The sequence below is a fragment of the Pseudorca crassidens genome, chromosome 2 (assembly GCF_039906515.1).
Source record: "Pseudorca crassidens isolate mPseCra1 chromosome 2, mPseCra1.hap1, whole genome shotgun sequence".
Taxonomy (NCBI): domain Eukaryota; kingdom Metazoa; phylum Chordata; class Mammalia; order Artiodactyla; family Delphinidae; genus Pseudorca; species Pseudorca crassidens.
In genome coordinates, this window is record NC_090297.1 from 5,756,798 (window position 1) to 5,772,659 (window position 15,862).

At 39.6% G+C, this 15,862-nt stretch overlaps 1 protein-coding gene across 7 annotated transcripts in view; it reads left to right on the plus strand.

Moving 5' to 3' along the window:
• The window catches only part of PER3 (period circadian regulator 3), a 63,503-nt gene that overhangs the window by 37,773 nt on the left and 9,868 nt on the right, over positions 1–15,862 (plus strand). For all 7 annotated transcript variants that reach the window (XM_067718981.1, XM_067719001.1, XM_067719012.1 and 4 more), the window contains 3 exons: positions 4,980–5,222; positions 5,560–6,230; positions 7,607–7,718. In XM_067718981.1, the coding sequence (XP_067575082.1) occupies positions 4,980–5,222; positions 5,560–6,230; positions 7,607–7,718 (1,026 nt within the window). The remainder of the gene's footprint in view (positions 1–4,979; positions 5,223–5,559; positions 6,231–7,606; positions 7,719–15,862) is intronic.

Below are 15,862 nucleotides of genomic sequence, written 5' to 3' on the forward strand. Positions count from 1 at the left end.
CCTTCGATGTATTTGTGTCTTCTTCAATTTTAAATGTTAAAATATCTTTGCATTCCTGGGTTAAACCCCACTTGGTCATGATGTATTTCCTTTTTTATATATTGGATTCATTTTGCTAAAATTTTCATAAGAATTTCGAGATCTATGTTTATGAGAGCGATTGGTCTGTCATTTTGTTTGCTTTTGTTTTAATGACTTTGGTTTTGGTATCAGGATACTCCTGGCCTCATAGCATGAGCTGGGAAGTGTTTTGTTCTCTTCAGTTTTCTAGAAGACTTTATGTAGAATTGGTATTTTTTCTTCCTTAAATGTTTGCTCAAACTCACCAGTAAAGCCATCTGGGCTTGAAGTTTTCTTGGTGGACAAGTTTTTAACTACAAATTCAATTTTTTAAGTAGATATGGGGCTATTCAGGTTTTCTACCTCTTGTTGAGTGATCTTTGTTAGTGTGTATGTCCCAAAGAACTGGTCGATTTTGTCTAAATTGTCAAGTTTATTGGAAAAAGTTGTTTATAATGTTCCCTTATTATTCTTTTGAGGTCTAGTGATAGTAGGGTCTCTAGTGATGTTTCCGCTATCATTTCTGAAATTGGTAACTTATATCTGCTCTTTTTTTCCTCATCAGTCTTGCTGGAGTTTAATCAATTTTACTGTTCTCTGCAAAGAGCCAGCTTAAAATTTTATTGATTTTCTCTCTTTATTATTTTTCTGTTTTCTACAATACTTAACATATTTTTACTCTAATCTTTCTTATTTCCTTTCTTCTGCTTACTTTTGTTTTACCTTGCTCTTGTTTTTCCAGTTTCTTAAGATGGAAGCTGAAGTCATTGATTTCAGATATTTCTTCCCTAGTGGATTTTAGTGTAAATTTTTCTTTTACTCTCAGCTGCATTTCACACATTTTGATGTATTTCATTTCATTTTCATCATGTTCAAATGCTGCCTAATATCCCTTTTTATATCTTCTCTGAAATCATTTACATTATCACCAATGTCATATATATATATATATCATCATATATTATTTAGAAAGCATATTTAGAGATTTTCCAGACCTCTTTATGTTATTGATTTCTAATTTAATCCCATTTTGGTCAGAGAAAATACAAAACTTGAATTCTTTTAAATTTATTGAGGCTTGTTTTATGGTCTGTATATGGTCTATCTTGGTAAATGTTCTGTATGCACTTGGAAAGGATGTTTATTCTGCCCAGTGTGTGAACTAGGTCAGGTTGGTTGATAGTCTTGTTCAAGTCTTCTCTATCCCCCAGTTTTCTGAATCCTTGCTGTACCTCAGGAGGAGTGTTAAAGTCTCTGGCTGTAATTGTGGGCTTGTCTATTTCTCCTTGCCATTTTATCAGTTTTTGCTTCGTGCATTTTGAAGCTTTCTTACTTTGTGCATAAATGTTTAGAATTGCTGTGTCCTTTTGATGAATTTATCCTTTTATCATTGTGAAATGACCTTCTTATCGTTTGTCTATTCTTTGCTCTAAAATATACTTTGTCTTATGTTACTATATTCACTCCAGCGTTCTTTTTTTATTTTTGATTAGTGTTAACATGTTATATCTTTTTCCACCCTTTACTTTTAACCTATGTATGTCTTGGTATTTAACGTGGGCTTTATTTTAGTGGTTGCTTAGAGTTTATGATGTATATATTTAATTTTTGCCAGTCTACCTTCTAGAGATATTATACCATTTAATGCATAGTATAAGAAACTTAAAGTACTATACTTCCAGTTCCCCCCTTTGGCCTTTGTCTATTGGCATATATTTCTACATATGTTAGAAATCCCACACTACATTGTTATTATGCTTACTTACATAGTTATTATCTTTGAAAGAGGTTTTTATGTTTACCCCTGTAGTTATCTCTTCCAGTGCTTTTCATTCCTTTACGTAGATTCATCTGATATCACTCTCCTTCTGCCTGAGGGTATTCCTTTTCTGTCTCTTGTAGTACAGGTCTACTGATGATGAATTCTTCCCATTTTTGTATGTCTGAAAATGTCTTTATTTCACCTTCTTGTTTTAAAGACATTTTATCAGAGCGTAGAATTCTAGGTTGACAGTGTTTATCTTTCAGTACCTTAAAGATGCTGCCCCACTGTCTTCTCATTTGCATTGTTTCTGACAGGAAGTCTGCTGTCATATGTACTGTTTGCATGTCTTTTTTCTGGCTACTTGTAAGATTTTCTCCTCATCATTAATTTAAAGAATTTGAGGGACCTCCCTCATGGTGCAGTGGTTAAGAATCTGCCTGCCAATGCAGGGGACATGGGTTTGATCCCTGGTCCAGAAAGATCCCACATGCCGTGGAGCAGCTAAGCCTGTGTGCTACAACTACTGAACCTGCGCTCTAGAGCCCATGAGCCACAACTACTGAGCCTGTGTGCCAGAACTACTGAAGCCCACGTGCCACAGCTGCTGAAGCCCGCGCACCTAGAGCCCGTGCTCTGCAACAAGAGAAGCCACCTCAATGAGAAGCCCGCGCACTGCGGTGAAGAGTAGCCCCCCGCTCACCGCAACTAGAGAAAGCCCACGCACAGCAACGAAGACCCAACACAGCCAAAAATTAATTAATTAATTAATTTTTTAAAAAAGAATTTGTGATGTCCATGATGTAGTGTTCTTCATGTTTTTTGTGCTTGGAGTTCATTGAGCTTCTTGGATTTGTAGGTTTAGAGTTTCCATCAAATAGAAAAGAATGTTTTCCGTTATTTTTAAAATATTTTTTCTGTTTCCTCTTTTTCTGGGACTCAAGTTATAGGTATATAGGCTGCTTGAAGTTGTCTCACAGTCCACTGATGCTCTGTTCATTTAAGTCTTTTTCAATTTTTTAGGTCTTTGTTTCATTTTGGGACAGTCTCTGTTGCTATGTCTTCAGGTTCACTAGTATTTTCTATTACAATATCTAATCTGTTGTTATTTCCATTCAGTATATTTTCCAACTCACATATTTTAGTTTTCATTGCAGAAGTTCTGTTTGGATGTTTTTTAATATATCTTCCATGTCTTTATATAACATATTTAATCTTCCCTGTGGCTGTATGGAATACAGTATAAAACTATTAACGTTCTATCTGCCAATTCTAACATCTCTGCCAGCCCAGGGTTGGTTTTGCTTGATTAATTTTTCTCCTTATTGTGGGTTGTATTTTCCTGCTTCTTTGCATGCCTAGTCTTTGATTGGATGCCAGATACTGTGATTGGGTGCTGAATATTTCTGTATTGCTGTGAGCACCATTGAGCTTTATTCTGGGACCCAGTTAAGCAATGTGGAAACAGATTGGTCTTTTCAGGCTCTGCTTTTAAAGTTGGTTAGGCTGGACCAGAGCAGTGTAGGGTAGGCCTAATTCTTCTCTGCTACTGAGGCAAGACCCTTCAGAGCATTCTACCCAATGCCCGGGGATTATGAGGTTTTTCTAGTCTGGCTGTTGGGAGTGAGCCCTGTTCTCCAGGTGGTGTGAGCTTCGATCTGATTCTTTCAGGTGATTTTTTTTCCTCCCATCTGTGCACTGGTGAGGACTCTGGGGTCCCTGCAGCTGTCTGGAGTCCTCTCTGCGCAGCTGTCCTCTACATTTCTCTTCCTGAAAACTCCAGCCACCGTGGCCTCCCCAGACTCTCAGCTCTGCCTCTGCTCTCAGGGATCCCACAAGGCTCACCTGGTTTCCCCACCTTGCTCCTCAGAAACTCTCAAGGCAGTAAGCCAGGCAGATGTGGGGCTCACCTTGTTTTCCATCCCTTAAGAGTCACTCTCCTTTGTTACCTGATGTTCAGTGTCTTGGAACTTATTGTTTCATATATTTAGTCCCTTCCTGGTTGTTTCAGATGGGAAGGTCAGTCTAGTCCCTGTTCCTCCATCTTGGCCAAAATCCAAAGTGTTGACTTACTTCCGCTGTGTTGACTTACACTAGTCAGTGCCTGTTTCTGGAAGCAGAATGGGGGCATGCCCACCCACACCTCAGTACCACACAGCAGGGGAAAGGTGGAATGGACACTGGGAGAACCCACCAGTGTCCACCATAAAGTCTTTTGTACCTGGAAGAAGTAATGTTTAGAAGCAACTCAGCATCCATCTACAGATGCTTACTTTAGTAAAAAGTCATAAATAGGGCTTCCCTGGTGGCGCAGTGGTTGAGAGTCCGCCTGCCGATGCAGGGGACACGGGTTCGTGCCCCAGTCCAGGAAGATCCCACATGCCGCGGAGCGGCTGGGCCCGTGAGCCATGGCCGCTGAGCCTGCACGTCCAGAGCCTGTGCTCCGCAGCGGGAGAGGCCACAACAGTGAGAGGCCCGCGTACCGCAAAAAAAAACAAAAACAAAAACAAAAACAAAACAAAACAAAACAAAAAAAGTCATAAATACATCATATGTGATGCACTGATAAAAGGGATATTGTTAAATGAAAAAACACATTGCAGGCTAGTGTACAAGATTATATGCCGTTTGGGTAAACATGGAGGTGAAGAATAAGAATCTGTATTCATGCTTATTTATAGATGTGTAAAGAAAGTAGGCAGATATATAAGGAAATAAAAGAAATGGTTTTCTGTGGGGAGAATAAATGAGAACTAGGCAGATTGTGTACAGGGATAGGGAGAAGCTACTAAATGTCTTTCTAATACATGCTGATTTTTGAACCACGTGGGTATATTACATATTAAGAAAAATAAATCCAAACATAACAATTTCTTGGAGAGTTCAGGGAGATAGAAAATATTTACAATGAAAGCAAGATTTAAATAAGTATGTACCTTGAGTATTACAACTCTAAAACATATATACAAGTGTACAAAGAGTATAAAGAAAGGCAGAAAAATTAAAAATTTATCTGCTAGATTGATGAAGGTTTTATGTTCCAGCTGTTGTAATGATTGTAAACATTTCTTGAAAGATAACTAAATTAGTGAAAGTAAATAAATGCAAAATAACTGGTAGGAGTTAAAATTAAATCTGTCTTCCTCCACTTCATCAGAATTGAGTCCAGCAGAGCTTGGCACCCTGCCCTGTGAGCCCTGGACCCTCAGCACACACCCAGCTGCACTGGCCTCAGAACAGTTTAAACACACAGGGCTCACAAAAGCTGTGCTGTCAGCCCACATGCAGAAGGAAGAGCCAAGTTATGTGGATCAGTTCCGGGACAGGATTCTGTCATCGCCCTACGGCTCCTATCTTCAGCAAGAAAGCAGGAGCAAAGCTACATATTCAGATGTTCAAGGTAGTTAAAATTTTGAAAATATATTCCCTTTATCAACATAGTTGTCAAATTTATAAATCATACGTGAGTACTGGGAGATACGGCGTGGAGTATAGGAGTTTTGCTTGTAAGAAACTGATTGAGAGATACTGAAATAAGTTTATTTTATAGCAACAGCTTTTACCCAGGATCTTGTTCATCTTTTCAGAGCTATTTTCTGTCATCCCTGCAGTGGACATAGTTACTATCGGCCAATGTTTATTCCTTGTAAAATCTACTTAGAATTATCTATCAACATTGTCCTTCTCTTCTCTTCTGGCTTAGTTTTCTGTAACACGCCTTCCTCTTTACCCTTCAGGAGATTCTGCTTCCAAGCCTACCCAATCCGCTGGTTGCAGGAAGGGGAAGCACAAGCGTAAGAAGCTGCTCATGTGGTCGGACAGCAAGGGCGCTAAGGATGACTTCTGTCCCCACCTCGTAGGAGAGGCCCAGGATGGACAGCCCTGGTGCCCTTCCTCCACCTCCTCTCCTTATGCCTCTGGCCCATTGCTCCAGGCTGCAGTGGTGGTTCCCAGCCAGGCACCTTGCCTCGTCCAAGCCCTTCCCCTCCCAACCATGACCTCCCTGGGGAGAGAACGTGCAGCCTCAGAAACTGCGTTGCAGAGTCTGCCTGAGCCGCCTTTCCCCAATGGCTTGCAGTCTTTCCCAGCTCTGCCCTCTGCTTGCTTAGATACTTTTATGAACATCTTCCTGCATGACCCCCCTATCTGCCCTCTCTTGTTACCACCATTCTCCCCATATCCATTCTTGGGAGCAGCAGGCTCTTCTGAAATACCTGCCTCGGTATCAGCAGTGCCTCCAAATCCAGACCCACCATCTTCAGCCATCAGCCAAAGGAGTGGCGAGGGAAAGTGGGGGACCCAGAATGAAGGGCACCCCCTCATTAACTCAAAGAGCAGCTCCCCGCTCCAGCTCGACCTGCTGCAGGAGGACAGGCCCAGATCCTGTGCATCCCCAGAAGCTGAGTATGTAAGTGACACTAACTTTCAACACACAAGAGAGAAAATAAATGTGCGTCCTCTTATTAAAATTAAGGTTTTTGCGCTGAGGCTCAAGACTAACGGCCTAGATGGGTAACTGTATTACAGCTGAGGTTGAGACTTTGTTCTGCAGAAACATGCAGTATATCCTTCAGACTCCATTTAAAAAGCTGCAGTGAAAGAATCTGCTGTGTCCTGAGTTCTTACATACTTGGCAAGGTTTTCCCCAAAGTGCTGTCTTTCATATTTTCTTTGTGAACTGGATTTCCCCTCTGCTTTAAAATTTGATATCCAGGTATTAAACTTAAGTGTGCATTGCCTATAAAATGTGTTTTCTTACTTACAACTGGGGTTATGGGCTAGTTAGACAGGAACAAGCCATACTGATAAGACATGAATTGAGCAATTTTACTTTTTCAGACACAGTTGTAGGACACCAGGTCTGTATGGAGGGGGTAGGAGCTCATTTTTGTCATTAATTATCAGTAAAGTAGTTAGTTTATATAGTTTTATACTTACACATGTCATTTTTTAAAACGAAAAATTTTTGGTCACTTTCCTTTAACTTTTCATCTCTTTACCTAAAATGGCATTCTCAGATTTACTTGTCAGGTTACACTTTGGGATAAGACTTTCCTATACTTAGTATAGGATCCAAGACAAGCGTGAATATTTACGCAAAGTTTTTCTTCAGTCTTCCCTTCAAGGTGTAATAATGATTTTAAACAAATGTTCAGAATCTGATGATCCAAATCACGAAAGTATGCTCGATTTTGAAAGCCTGATATTAGTACACTTGCTAGAAACCTAAGGCAAAGCCTGGGCTACGGAATCAGACCTGGCTTCCAATCCCGGCTCTGCCACAGGTTAGGTGGCTTAGCTTACACAAGATATTTAACCTTTCTATGCCTTTGTTTTCTTATTTGAAAAATGGAAAGATTAAGACTTCATGGCTTTTTCTGAGGACTAAATTAAATAATATTTATATAGCCCTTCTCCCCATGCAGTATAAGCTCAGGATAGCTGGAACATGGTTTTGTTCACTATTATATTATTAGCATTTTGAACAATTCTTAGGACATATAAAGTGTTCAATATATGTGTTCTGAATGACAAAAAATAATAATAAAGCACATACCTGTAAGGTTCCTGGAATGTAATAGGTGCTCAAAAAGCAGTAGTATCTTTAATGTTATAAATAAAGGAACTTTGACCACATTCCTGGGGGCAGGCTGAAAATGTTTTACTTCTCGGTTATGTATATACCTTTTTTTCTGTTTAACGTGTGAAGTTGAAGATCTGCCAGTTACTTTGTAATAGGATGCTTGAGATGTTCAAATCTTTTCTTGTGTCCTTACTTTCTAGCAGCCTGTCAGTCTCAACAGTGAGAATAAGAACGATCATTTTACTACCAGTGAACTGTCTACAGTGTCACTGCATGAGGCTTCTCCGCCGGGAGCTGGTTCTGCAGCAGCAGGTAGTGGATCAAAATGACACATCCTTCACACTCTGTGGTCAGGAGGTGACTAGGTAACAGGCTGTCTGGTTCTGGTCCTGGCGTGAAAGTAAAGTATTTTTTTTCTTTTTGTAAGCTTTATTGGGGTATATTTACATACAATAAATTCACCAAATTTAGGGGTGCAAATCGAGAATTCTCACAGCTTGTCTACATTCGTGTAACCGCCGCCACCGTCACCATATAGAACGTTTCCAGACTGTGACCGTTCGCAGTCTGTCTGCCGCCCTGATCCCCCACCTCCTGGCAAGCACTGGTCTGCTTTCTGTCACTTTAATGCTGCTCTTTCTATAACTTCATATAGATCGACTCATCCAGTTTACAGTCTTTTGTGTCAGCATAGTGCTGTTGAGATTCATCCTTATTGTGTACATCAGTAATTTGTTCCTTTTTATTGCCAAGTGGAATTACATTGTATGGATAGCAATTCATCAGTTGATGGTTATTCGGTTGTTCCCAGTTTGGGGCTATTATGAATAATGCTGCTGTGAACATTAGTGTATGAGTCTTTTTGTGGACATATGTTTTCATTTTTCTTGGGTAAATACCTCAGAGTGAAATCGCTAGGTCACATGGTAAGTATACGGTTAACTTTATAAGGAACTGCCAACTGTTTTCCAAAGTGGCTGTACCGTTTGCATTCCTATCAGCCACATATGAGAGCTCCAATTGCAGTGCATCCTGCCCAACACTGGGTATTGTCCATCATTTAAATTTTAGCCATTCCAGTGTATACACAGTGGTACCTCATTGTGGTTTTATTGACTGTTGATTAATGGTGATGGCTGTCTTCTTGTGTACTTATTTGCCATTCATATGTGTTCACATCTGTTGCTTGTTTTGGGGGGGGTGGTTTGTTAGTTTTCTTATTGAGTAGTAAGAGTTCTGTATACATTCTGGATACAAGTCTGTTATCACATACTTGTTTTGCAAAAATTTCTTCCCTATTGTGTGCCTTGCCTTTTTTTTGATCTTTTATTTTTATCTTCGTTTTGAAGAGCAAATGTTTTTAAATTTTGATGAAGTTCAGTTTATCAGTTTTTTCTTTTGTAAGTTGTGCCCTTTATGTCCTTTTTAAAGAAGTCCTTGCCTAACTAGAAGTCACTAAGATAGTCTCCTGTTTTCTCTTGGAAATTTTAGAGATTAAGCTTCTATATAGCTAAGTCTGTGATCCGTTTTTAGTTACTTTTTATACATGGTGTGAGCTCACCTCCTCTCATAGGCACACCAGAATTGCCACTATTTACAGAACACCTGTGGATGAAAAAGACCAGAACCTACTGCAAAAGATCTTCTACAACTAAAGATTTAAAGAAGGAACCATGAGATGGGTAGGTGGTGGGGAGTCACAGTATAGGCAAGACCCATACGCTGGGTGGGTGACCCACATATGGAAGAATAATTACAATTGCAAGGTTCTCCCCAAGGAGCAAAAAGTCTGAGTCCCACATTGGGCCCCCTAGCCTGGGGGTTCTACTCCAGGAAGATGAGCCCCAAGAACTTTTGGCTTTGAAGCCCAGCGGTGCTTACTTTTGGGAGAGCCAGAGGGCTGTGGAAAATAGAGACTCCACTCTTAAAAGGCTCACACAGAATCTCACCCACTCCAGGACCCAGGGCAGAAGCAGTAATCTGAAAGGAGCCTGGGTCAGACCCACATGCTGATCTTGGAGAGTCTCCCCAAGAGGCAGGAAGCAGTTAATTGGAGCTCACCCCTGGGGACATAGGCATGGTGACAGCCATTTCTGGGAGCTCGTTCTGCCACATGGACTCTGTTGCTGGCAAGCGCCATTTGGGAATCCTTGTTGTAGCTTATTAGCCACAGGACCCAGCCCCACCCTACCCCCCCAGCCCTAAGGCACCAGGACTGGGACGCCTCAGGCCAAGCAACTAACTGGGCAGGGACACAGCCCCACCCAACAGCAGACAGTCAGCCTTAAGACCCCCTGAGCCCACACCTTCCTCTGGACACAGCCCTGCCCACCAGAGGGCCAAGGACCAGGCTCTACACACCACTGGGCAGGCACTAGATCTGGGACACCCAGGCCCCTGCACGCAGAGACCCTGGGACCTAGCTCCACCTACCAGAGGGCACGCACCAGACCCAGAATCCCCTATCCCAGCCACCAGTGAGCCTGTTCTAGCCTTGGAACCAGCCTCACCCAACAGTGGGCGAACACCAACCCCAGGACAACCACAGCCCCGTAGCCTGTGGACCTAGCCCACACACCAGCAACCAACCTACCAGATACACAGAAATAAAAACAGCAAGTTAGGCAAAATGAGGCAACAGAGGAACATGTTCCAAGCAAAGGGATAAGATTTAAACCCCAGAAGAGCTAAGTGAAGTGGAGATAGTCCATCTGCCCAAGAAAGAGTTCAAGGTAATGTTTGTAAAGATGATCAGAGAACTCAGAAGAATGGATGAACAGAGAGAGAAATTAGAAGTTTTTAGCAGTTAGAAAATATAAAGAACAACCAAACAGAGGTGAAGAATATAATCATTGAAATGAAAAATACACTAGAAGGAATCAACAGTAGACAAAATGGTACCGAGGAATGGACCAGTGAGGTGGAAGACAGAGTAGTGGAAATCACTGAAGATGAACAGGAAAAAGAATAAAAAGATGTGAGGACAGTGTGAGACATCTGGCACAACACCAGGCATACTAACATTCACATTTTTGAGGTTCCAGAAAGAGAAGAGAGAGAGAAAGGGGCAGAGAACATATTTGAAGATATAATAGCTGAATATATCCCTAACCTGGGAAAGGAAACATATCCAAGTCCAAGAAGAACAGAGAATCCCAAAGAGGACCACACGAAGGCACATTGCAGTTAAAATGGCAAAAATTAAGGGTAAATAGAGAATATAAAGAAATAATAAGTGGGAACTTCCCGAGCATGGGGAAGGAACTGGATATACAAGTCCATGAAGCTAAGAGAAGACCTAATTACCTCAACACAAAAAGACCTTCTTCTCCATGACTGTCAAAAGTCAATGGCAAAGAAAGAATTTTAAAGGCAGCCAGGGGAAAAAGGATGATAACCTGCAAAGGAACCCCCATTAGGCTATCAGCAGTTTTCTCAACAGAAACACTCTAGGCCAAGAGGGAGTGGAATGACATTCTCAAAATACTGAAATATAAAATCTGTCCGCCAAGAATACTCTATCCAGCAACGTTACCCTTCAGGTATGAAAGAGAAATAAAGGCTTTCCCAGACAAACAAAAGCTGAGGAAGTTCATCACCAGTAGACCTGCCTTACAAGAAATGTTCTGCCTGAAATGAAAAGGCAAAAGTTCTGCCTGAAATGAAAAGGCAAAAGTACACAAAACCTTGAGTTAGGTAAAATAGAATCAGAAAAATCACAACTCAGTCAGAATAGGTTTTTAAATACATTATTACAGCATGAAAGTTAAAAAGAAGGAAAGCAGCAAAAATAACTATAGCTACTTCAATTTGGCAACAAACTCACAACTTAAAAGGGATAATTTATGACAACTAGTACATAAAAGGGGAAGATGAAAAGGACAGACCTGTATAGGTAAATGGAGATAAGGTGCTCTCAGCATAAAAAGGACTATTTTATCTATGAGGTATTTTATGCAAACCTCATGGTAACCACATAACATAAATCTAGAGCAGAGACACGAAACATAAAAAAAAAAAAACTGAGAAAAACATCATACAGAACCACCAAACCAAAATGGCAGACAGAAACACAAGGAAAAGAAACAATGGGGAAATAGAGCAACCAGAAAACAAAAGATTAAAAGGCAGTACTAAGTCCTCATTTGCCAATAATCACCATAAGTGTAAATGAGTTGAATTCATCAATCAAAAGACACAGAGTGGCTGGATGGATTACAAAACAAGACCCAACTATACACGGCCTCCAGGAGACCCATCTCAGCTCAACAGACAAACATAGACACAAAAGAAGGGATGGAAGATGATACTCCAAGCAGATGGCAGCCAAAAGAAAGTGGTATAGCCATACATATATCAGAGAAAATAGACTTCAAGCCAAAAAAGGTAACAAGAGACAAGATGGACATTATATAATGATGAAGGGGACAAGCCATCAGGAAGATATAACAGTTATTAATATTTATGCACCTAGCATAGGAGCATTAAAATATACAAAGCAATTATTAACAGACCTAAAAAGAGAAATTTGCAGCAACACAATAATAGTAGGGGACTTTAAAACTCCTCTTACATCAATGAATAGATGTCCTGTGAACAAGGAAACAGTGGCCTTAAATGAAACATTAGACCAGGTGGATTCATGGATTTGTATAGTCAATTCAAATGCAGCAGAATACACATTCTTCTCAAGTCCACATAGAACTTTCTCAGGGATAGATCATCTGTTGGCACACAAAACAAGTCTCAGTGCATTTAAGAAGATGGAAATTATATCATGCATTTTTTCTAATCACAGTGCTGTGAAACTACAAATCAACTATGAGAAGAAAGCTGGAAAACTCACAAATATGTAGAGACTGAACAACATGCTACTGAACAACTATTGAGTCAATGAAGAAATCAAAGAAGAAATCAAAAAATACCTGAAGACAATACAACATGTCAAAGCCTATGGGATGCAGCAAAAACAATACTAAGAAGAAAGTTTATAGCAATCCAGGCCTACCTCAAGAAACAAGAAAAATATCAAACAGTCTAACTTTACACCCAAAGGAACTAGAAAAAGAAGAACAAACGAAGCCCAAAGTCAGTAGAAGGAAGGACATAAAGATCAGAGAAGAAATGAAATAGACACAAAATTGACAAACCTTTAGCTAGACTCATTAAGAAACAAAGGGATAAAGCGCTAATAAAACCAGAAGTGAAAGAGGAGAAATATGATACCATAGAAACACAGAGGATTAGACGAGTATATTGTGAACAGCTACATGCCAACTACCTGGACAACCTAGAAGAAATGGGCAAATTCTTAGAATCATACAGCTTTATAAGACTGAATCATGAAGAAATGGAAAATCTTGATAGATTGATTACTAGTAAAGAGAATGAAACAGTAATCAAAGACGTCCCAAATAAACAGAAGTCAAGGACCAGACAACTTCACAGGGGAATTCTCCCAAACATTCAAAGAAAATTTGATACCTATGCTTTTCAAAACTCTTCCAAAAAAACTGAAGAGGGGGAAACACTTTCCAACTCATTTTACAAGGCCATCATTGCCTGATGCCAAAACCAGACAAGGACACCACACAAAAAAAGAAAATTACAGGCCAGTATCTCTGATGAACCTAAATGTAAAAATCCTGAAAAAAGGTTAGCAGGGCTTCCCTGGTGACACAGCGTTTGCGAGTCCGCCTGCCAACGCAGGGGACGCGGGTTCGTGCCCCGGTCCGGGAGGATCCCACATGCCGCGGAGCGGCTGGGCCCGTGAGCCATGGCCGCTGCGCCTGCGCGTCCGGAGCCTGTGCTCCGTGACAGGAGAGGCCACAACAGTGAAAGGCCCGCGTACCACAAAAATAAATAAATAATAATAAATAAAATAAAATAAAATTAGGCTAAAAAAAAAAAAAGGTTAGCAAATACATTTAAAGGATCATACATCATGATCAAGTGGGATTTATTCCAGGGATGCAAGGATGGTTCAGCATCCACAGATCAGTCAATGTGAAACACTGTGATTAACAGAAAGAAGGATAAAAATCAGATGATCATCTCAAGAGATGTGGAAAAAACATTTGACAAGATTCAATATCTATTTATAATTTTTAAAAACTCTCTATAAAATGGGTATAGTAGGAACATACCTCAACATAGTAAAGACCATGTATGACAGACCCACAACTAACATCATACTCAGTGGTGAAAAGCTGAAAGCTATCCTTCTAAGATCTGGAAGAAGACAAGAATGCCAACTCTCACCACTCTTACTCAACATACTATTGGAAGTCCTAGGCAGAGCAGTTAGGCAAGAAAAAGAAACAGAAGGCATCCAAATTGTAAAAGAAGGAAAACTAACACGATTTGCGGATGATATGATTTTATATATAGAAAACCCTAAAGACTCCACACACAAAAAAACTACTAGAAATAATAAATGAATATAATAAATTTGCAGGGTACAAAATCAACGTACAAAAACCTGTTGTGCTTCTATACACTAAAAATGAGCAGAAAGAGAAATTAAGAAAATCCCACAGTCACAACAAAAAGAATAAAATATCTAGGAATGAATTTAACAAAAAGAGGTGAAAGACCTGCATACTGAAAAACATAAGAAATTGAAGAAGACGGAAATAAATGAAAAGATGTTCCATGCTCAAGGATTAGAAGAGCTAACATTGTTAAAATGTACATACTACCTAAAGCAATCTACAGATTCAGTACAATCCCTATCAAAATCCCAAGGGCATTTTTCACAGAAACAGAGCAAAAAATTATAAAATGTATATGGAACCACAAAAGACCTCAAATAGCCAAAGTAATCCTGAGAAGAAAGAACAAAGCTGGAGGTATCACACTCCCTGAGTTCAAGCTATATCACAAAACTATAGTAATCAAAACAGCATGGTATTGGCAGAAAGACAGATACATAGCTCAGTGGAACAGAATTCAGAGCCCAGAAATAAACCCACACATATATGGACAATTAATTTATGACATAGGAGCAAAGAACATACAATGGAGAAAGGATAATCTCTTAAGTAAATGCCATTGGGGAAACAGGACAGCCACATACAAAAAATGGAAACTAGACCCCTGTCTCACAGCATGCACAAAAATTAACTCAAAATGAATTAAAGACTTGAATGTAAGACCTGAAACCATACAACTCCTAGATGAAAACAGGCAGTACACTCTCTGACATCAGTCTTAGCAATATCTTTCTGCTAACATATCTCCTCAGTGGAAACAAAAACTTCTGCACAGCAAAGAAAACCATTAACAAAATGAAAAGACAACCTACTGTATGCGAGAAGATATTTGCAAGTCATAAGAGGTTAATATCCAAAATACATAAAGAACTCATACAACTCAACAACAAGAAAACACAACCCGATTAAAAAACGGGCAGAGGAGCTGAATAGACATGTTACCAAAGAAGACATGTAGTTGGCCAACAAGCACATGAAAGGATGTTTAACATCACTAATTATTAGGAACTGCAGTTCAAAACCACAAAGAGATTATCACCTCATATCCATTAGAATGGCTGTTATCAAAAAGGCAAGAAATAACAAGTATTGGTAAGGACGTGAAGAAAAGAAAACCTTCATACACTGTGGGTGGGAACGTAAATTGGTGTTGCTGCTATGGAAAACATATAGAGACTCCTCAAAAAATTAACAGAACTGCAATATGATCCAGCTATTCCACTTCTGGGTATTTAACCAAAGAAAATGAAAACACTAATTCAAAAAGATATATGCATCCCTCTGTTCATCAGAGCATTAGTTACAGTAGTCAAGATATGGAAACAATGTAAGTGCTCATCAATGGATGAATGAATAAAGAAGTGATGTATATTAAACATTTTTTTAATTTTAAAATACATCTATATACAGTACACACAATGGAGTACTATTAAGCCATAAAAAAGAGGAAACCTTGCCATTTGCAACAAGATGGATGGACTGCGAGGGTATTATGCTAGGTGAAATAAAGCAGAGGAGAAAGACAAATACTGTATGATTTCACTCATGTGTAGAATATAAAAAACAAACAGACCGAAAAAATGAAGAAAAACACAAAAACAAATACTCTGTAGGTACAGAGGACAGAATAGTGGTTACCAGAGGGAAAGGGGGATGCCAAGTGGGTAAAGGAGGTCAAATGTATGGTAATGGAATCTACATTTTTGGTGATGAGCACGTGTAGTGTATACAGAAGTAGAAATAACAATGTACACATGAAACTTACAAATGTCCTAAACCAATGCTACCTCGATAAAAAAAAAAAGATTTAAAAATAAATAAGTTGTAGAATCAGTTTCTTAATTCCTACACAAAAGCCTGCTGGGATTTTGATTGACATCATGTTGAATCTACTGACCAATGTGGGAGGAATTATTATCCTAACAGTATTGAGTCCTCTGATCCACGAGTGTGATCTGTTTA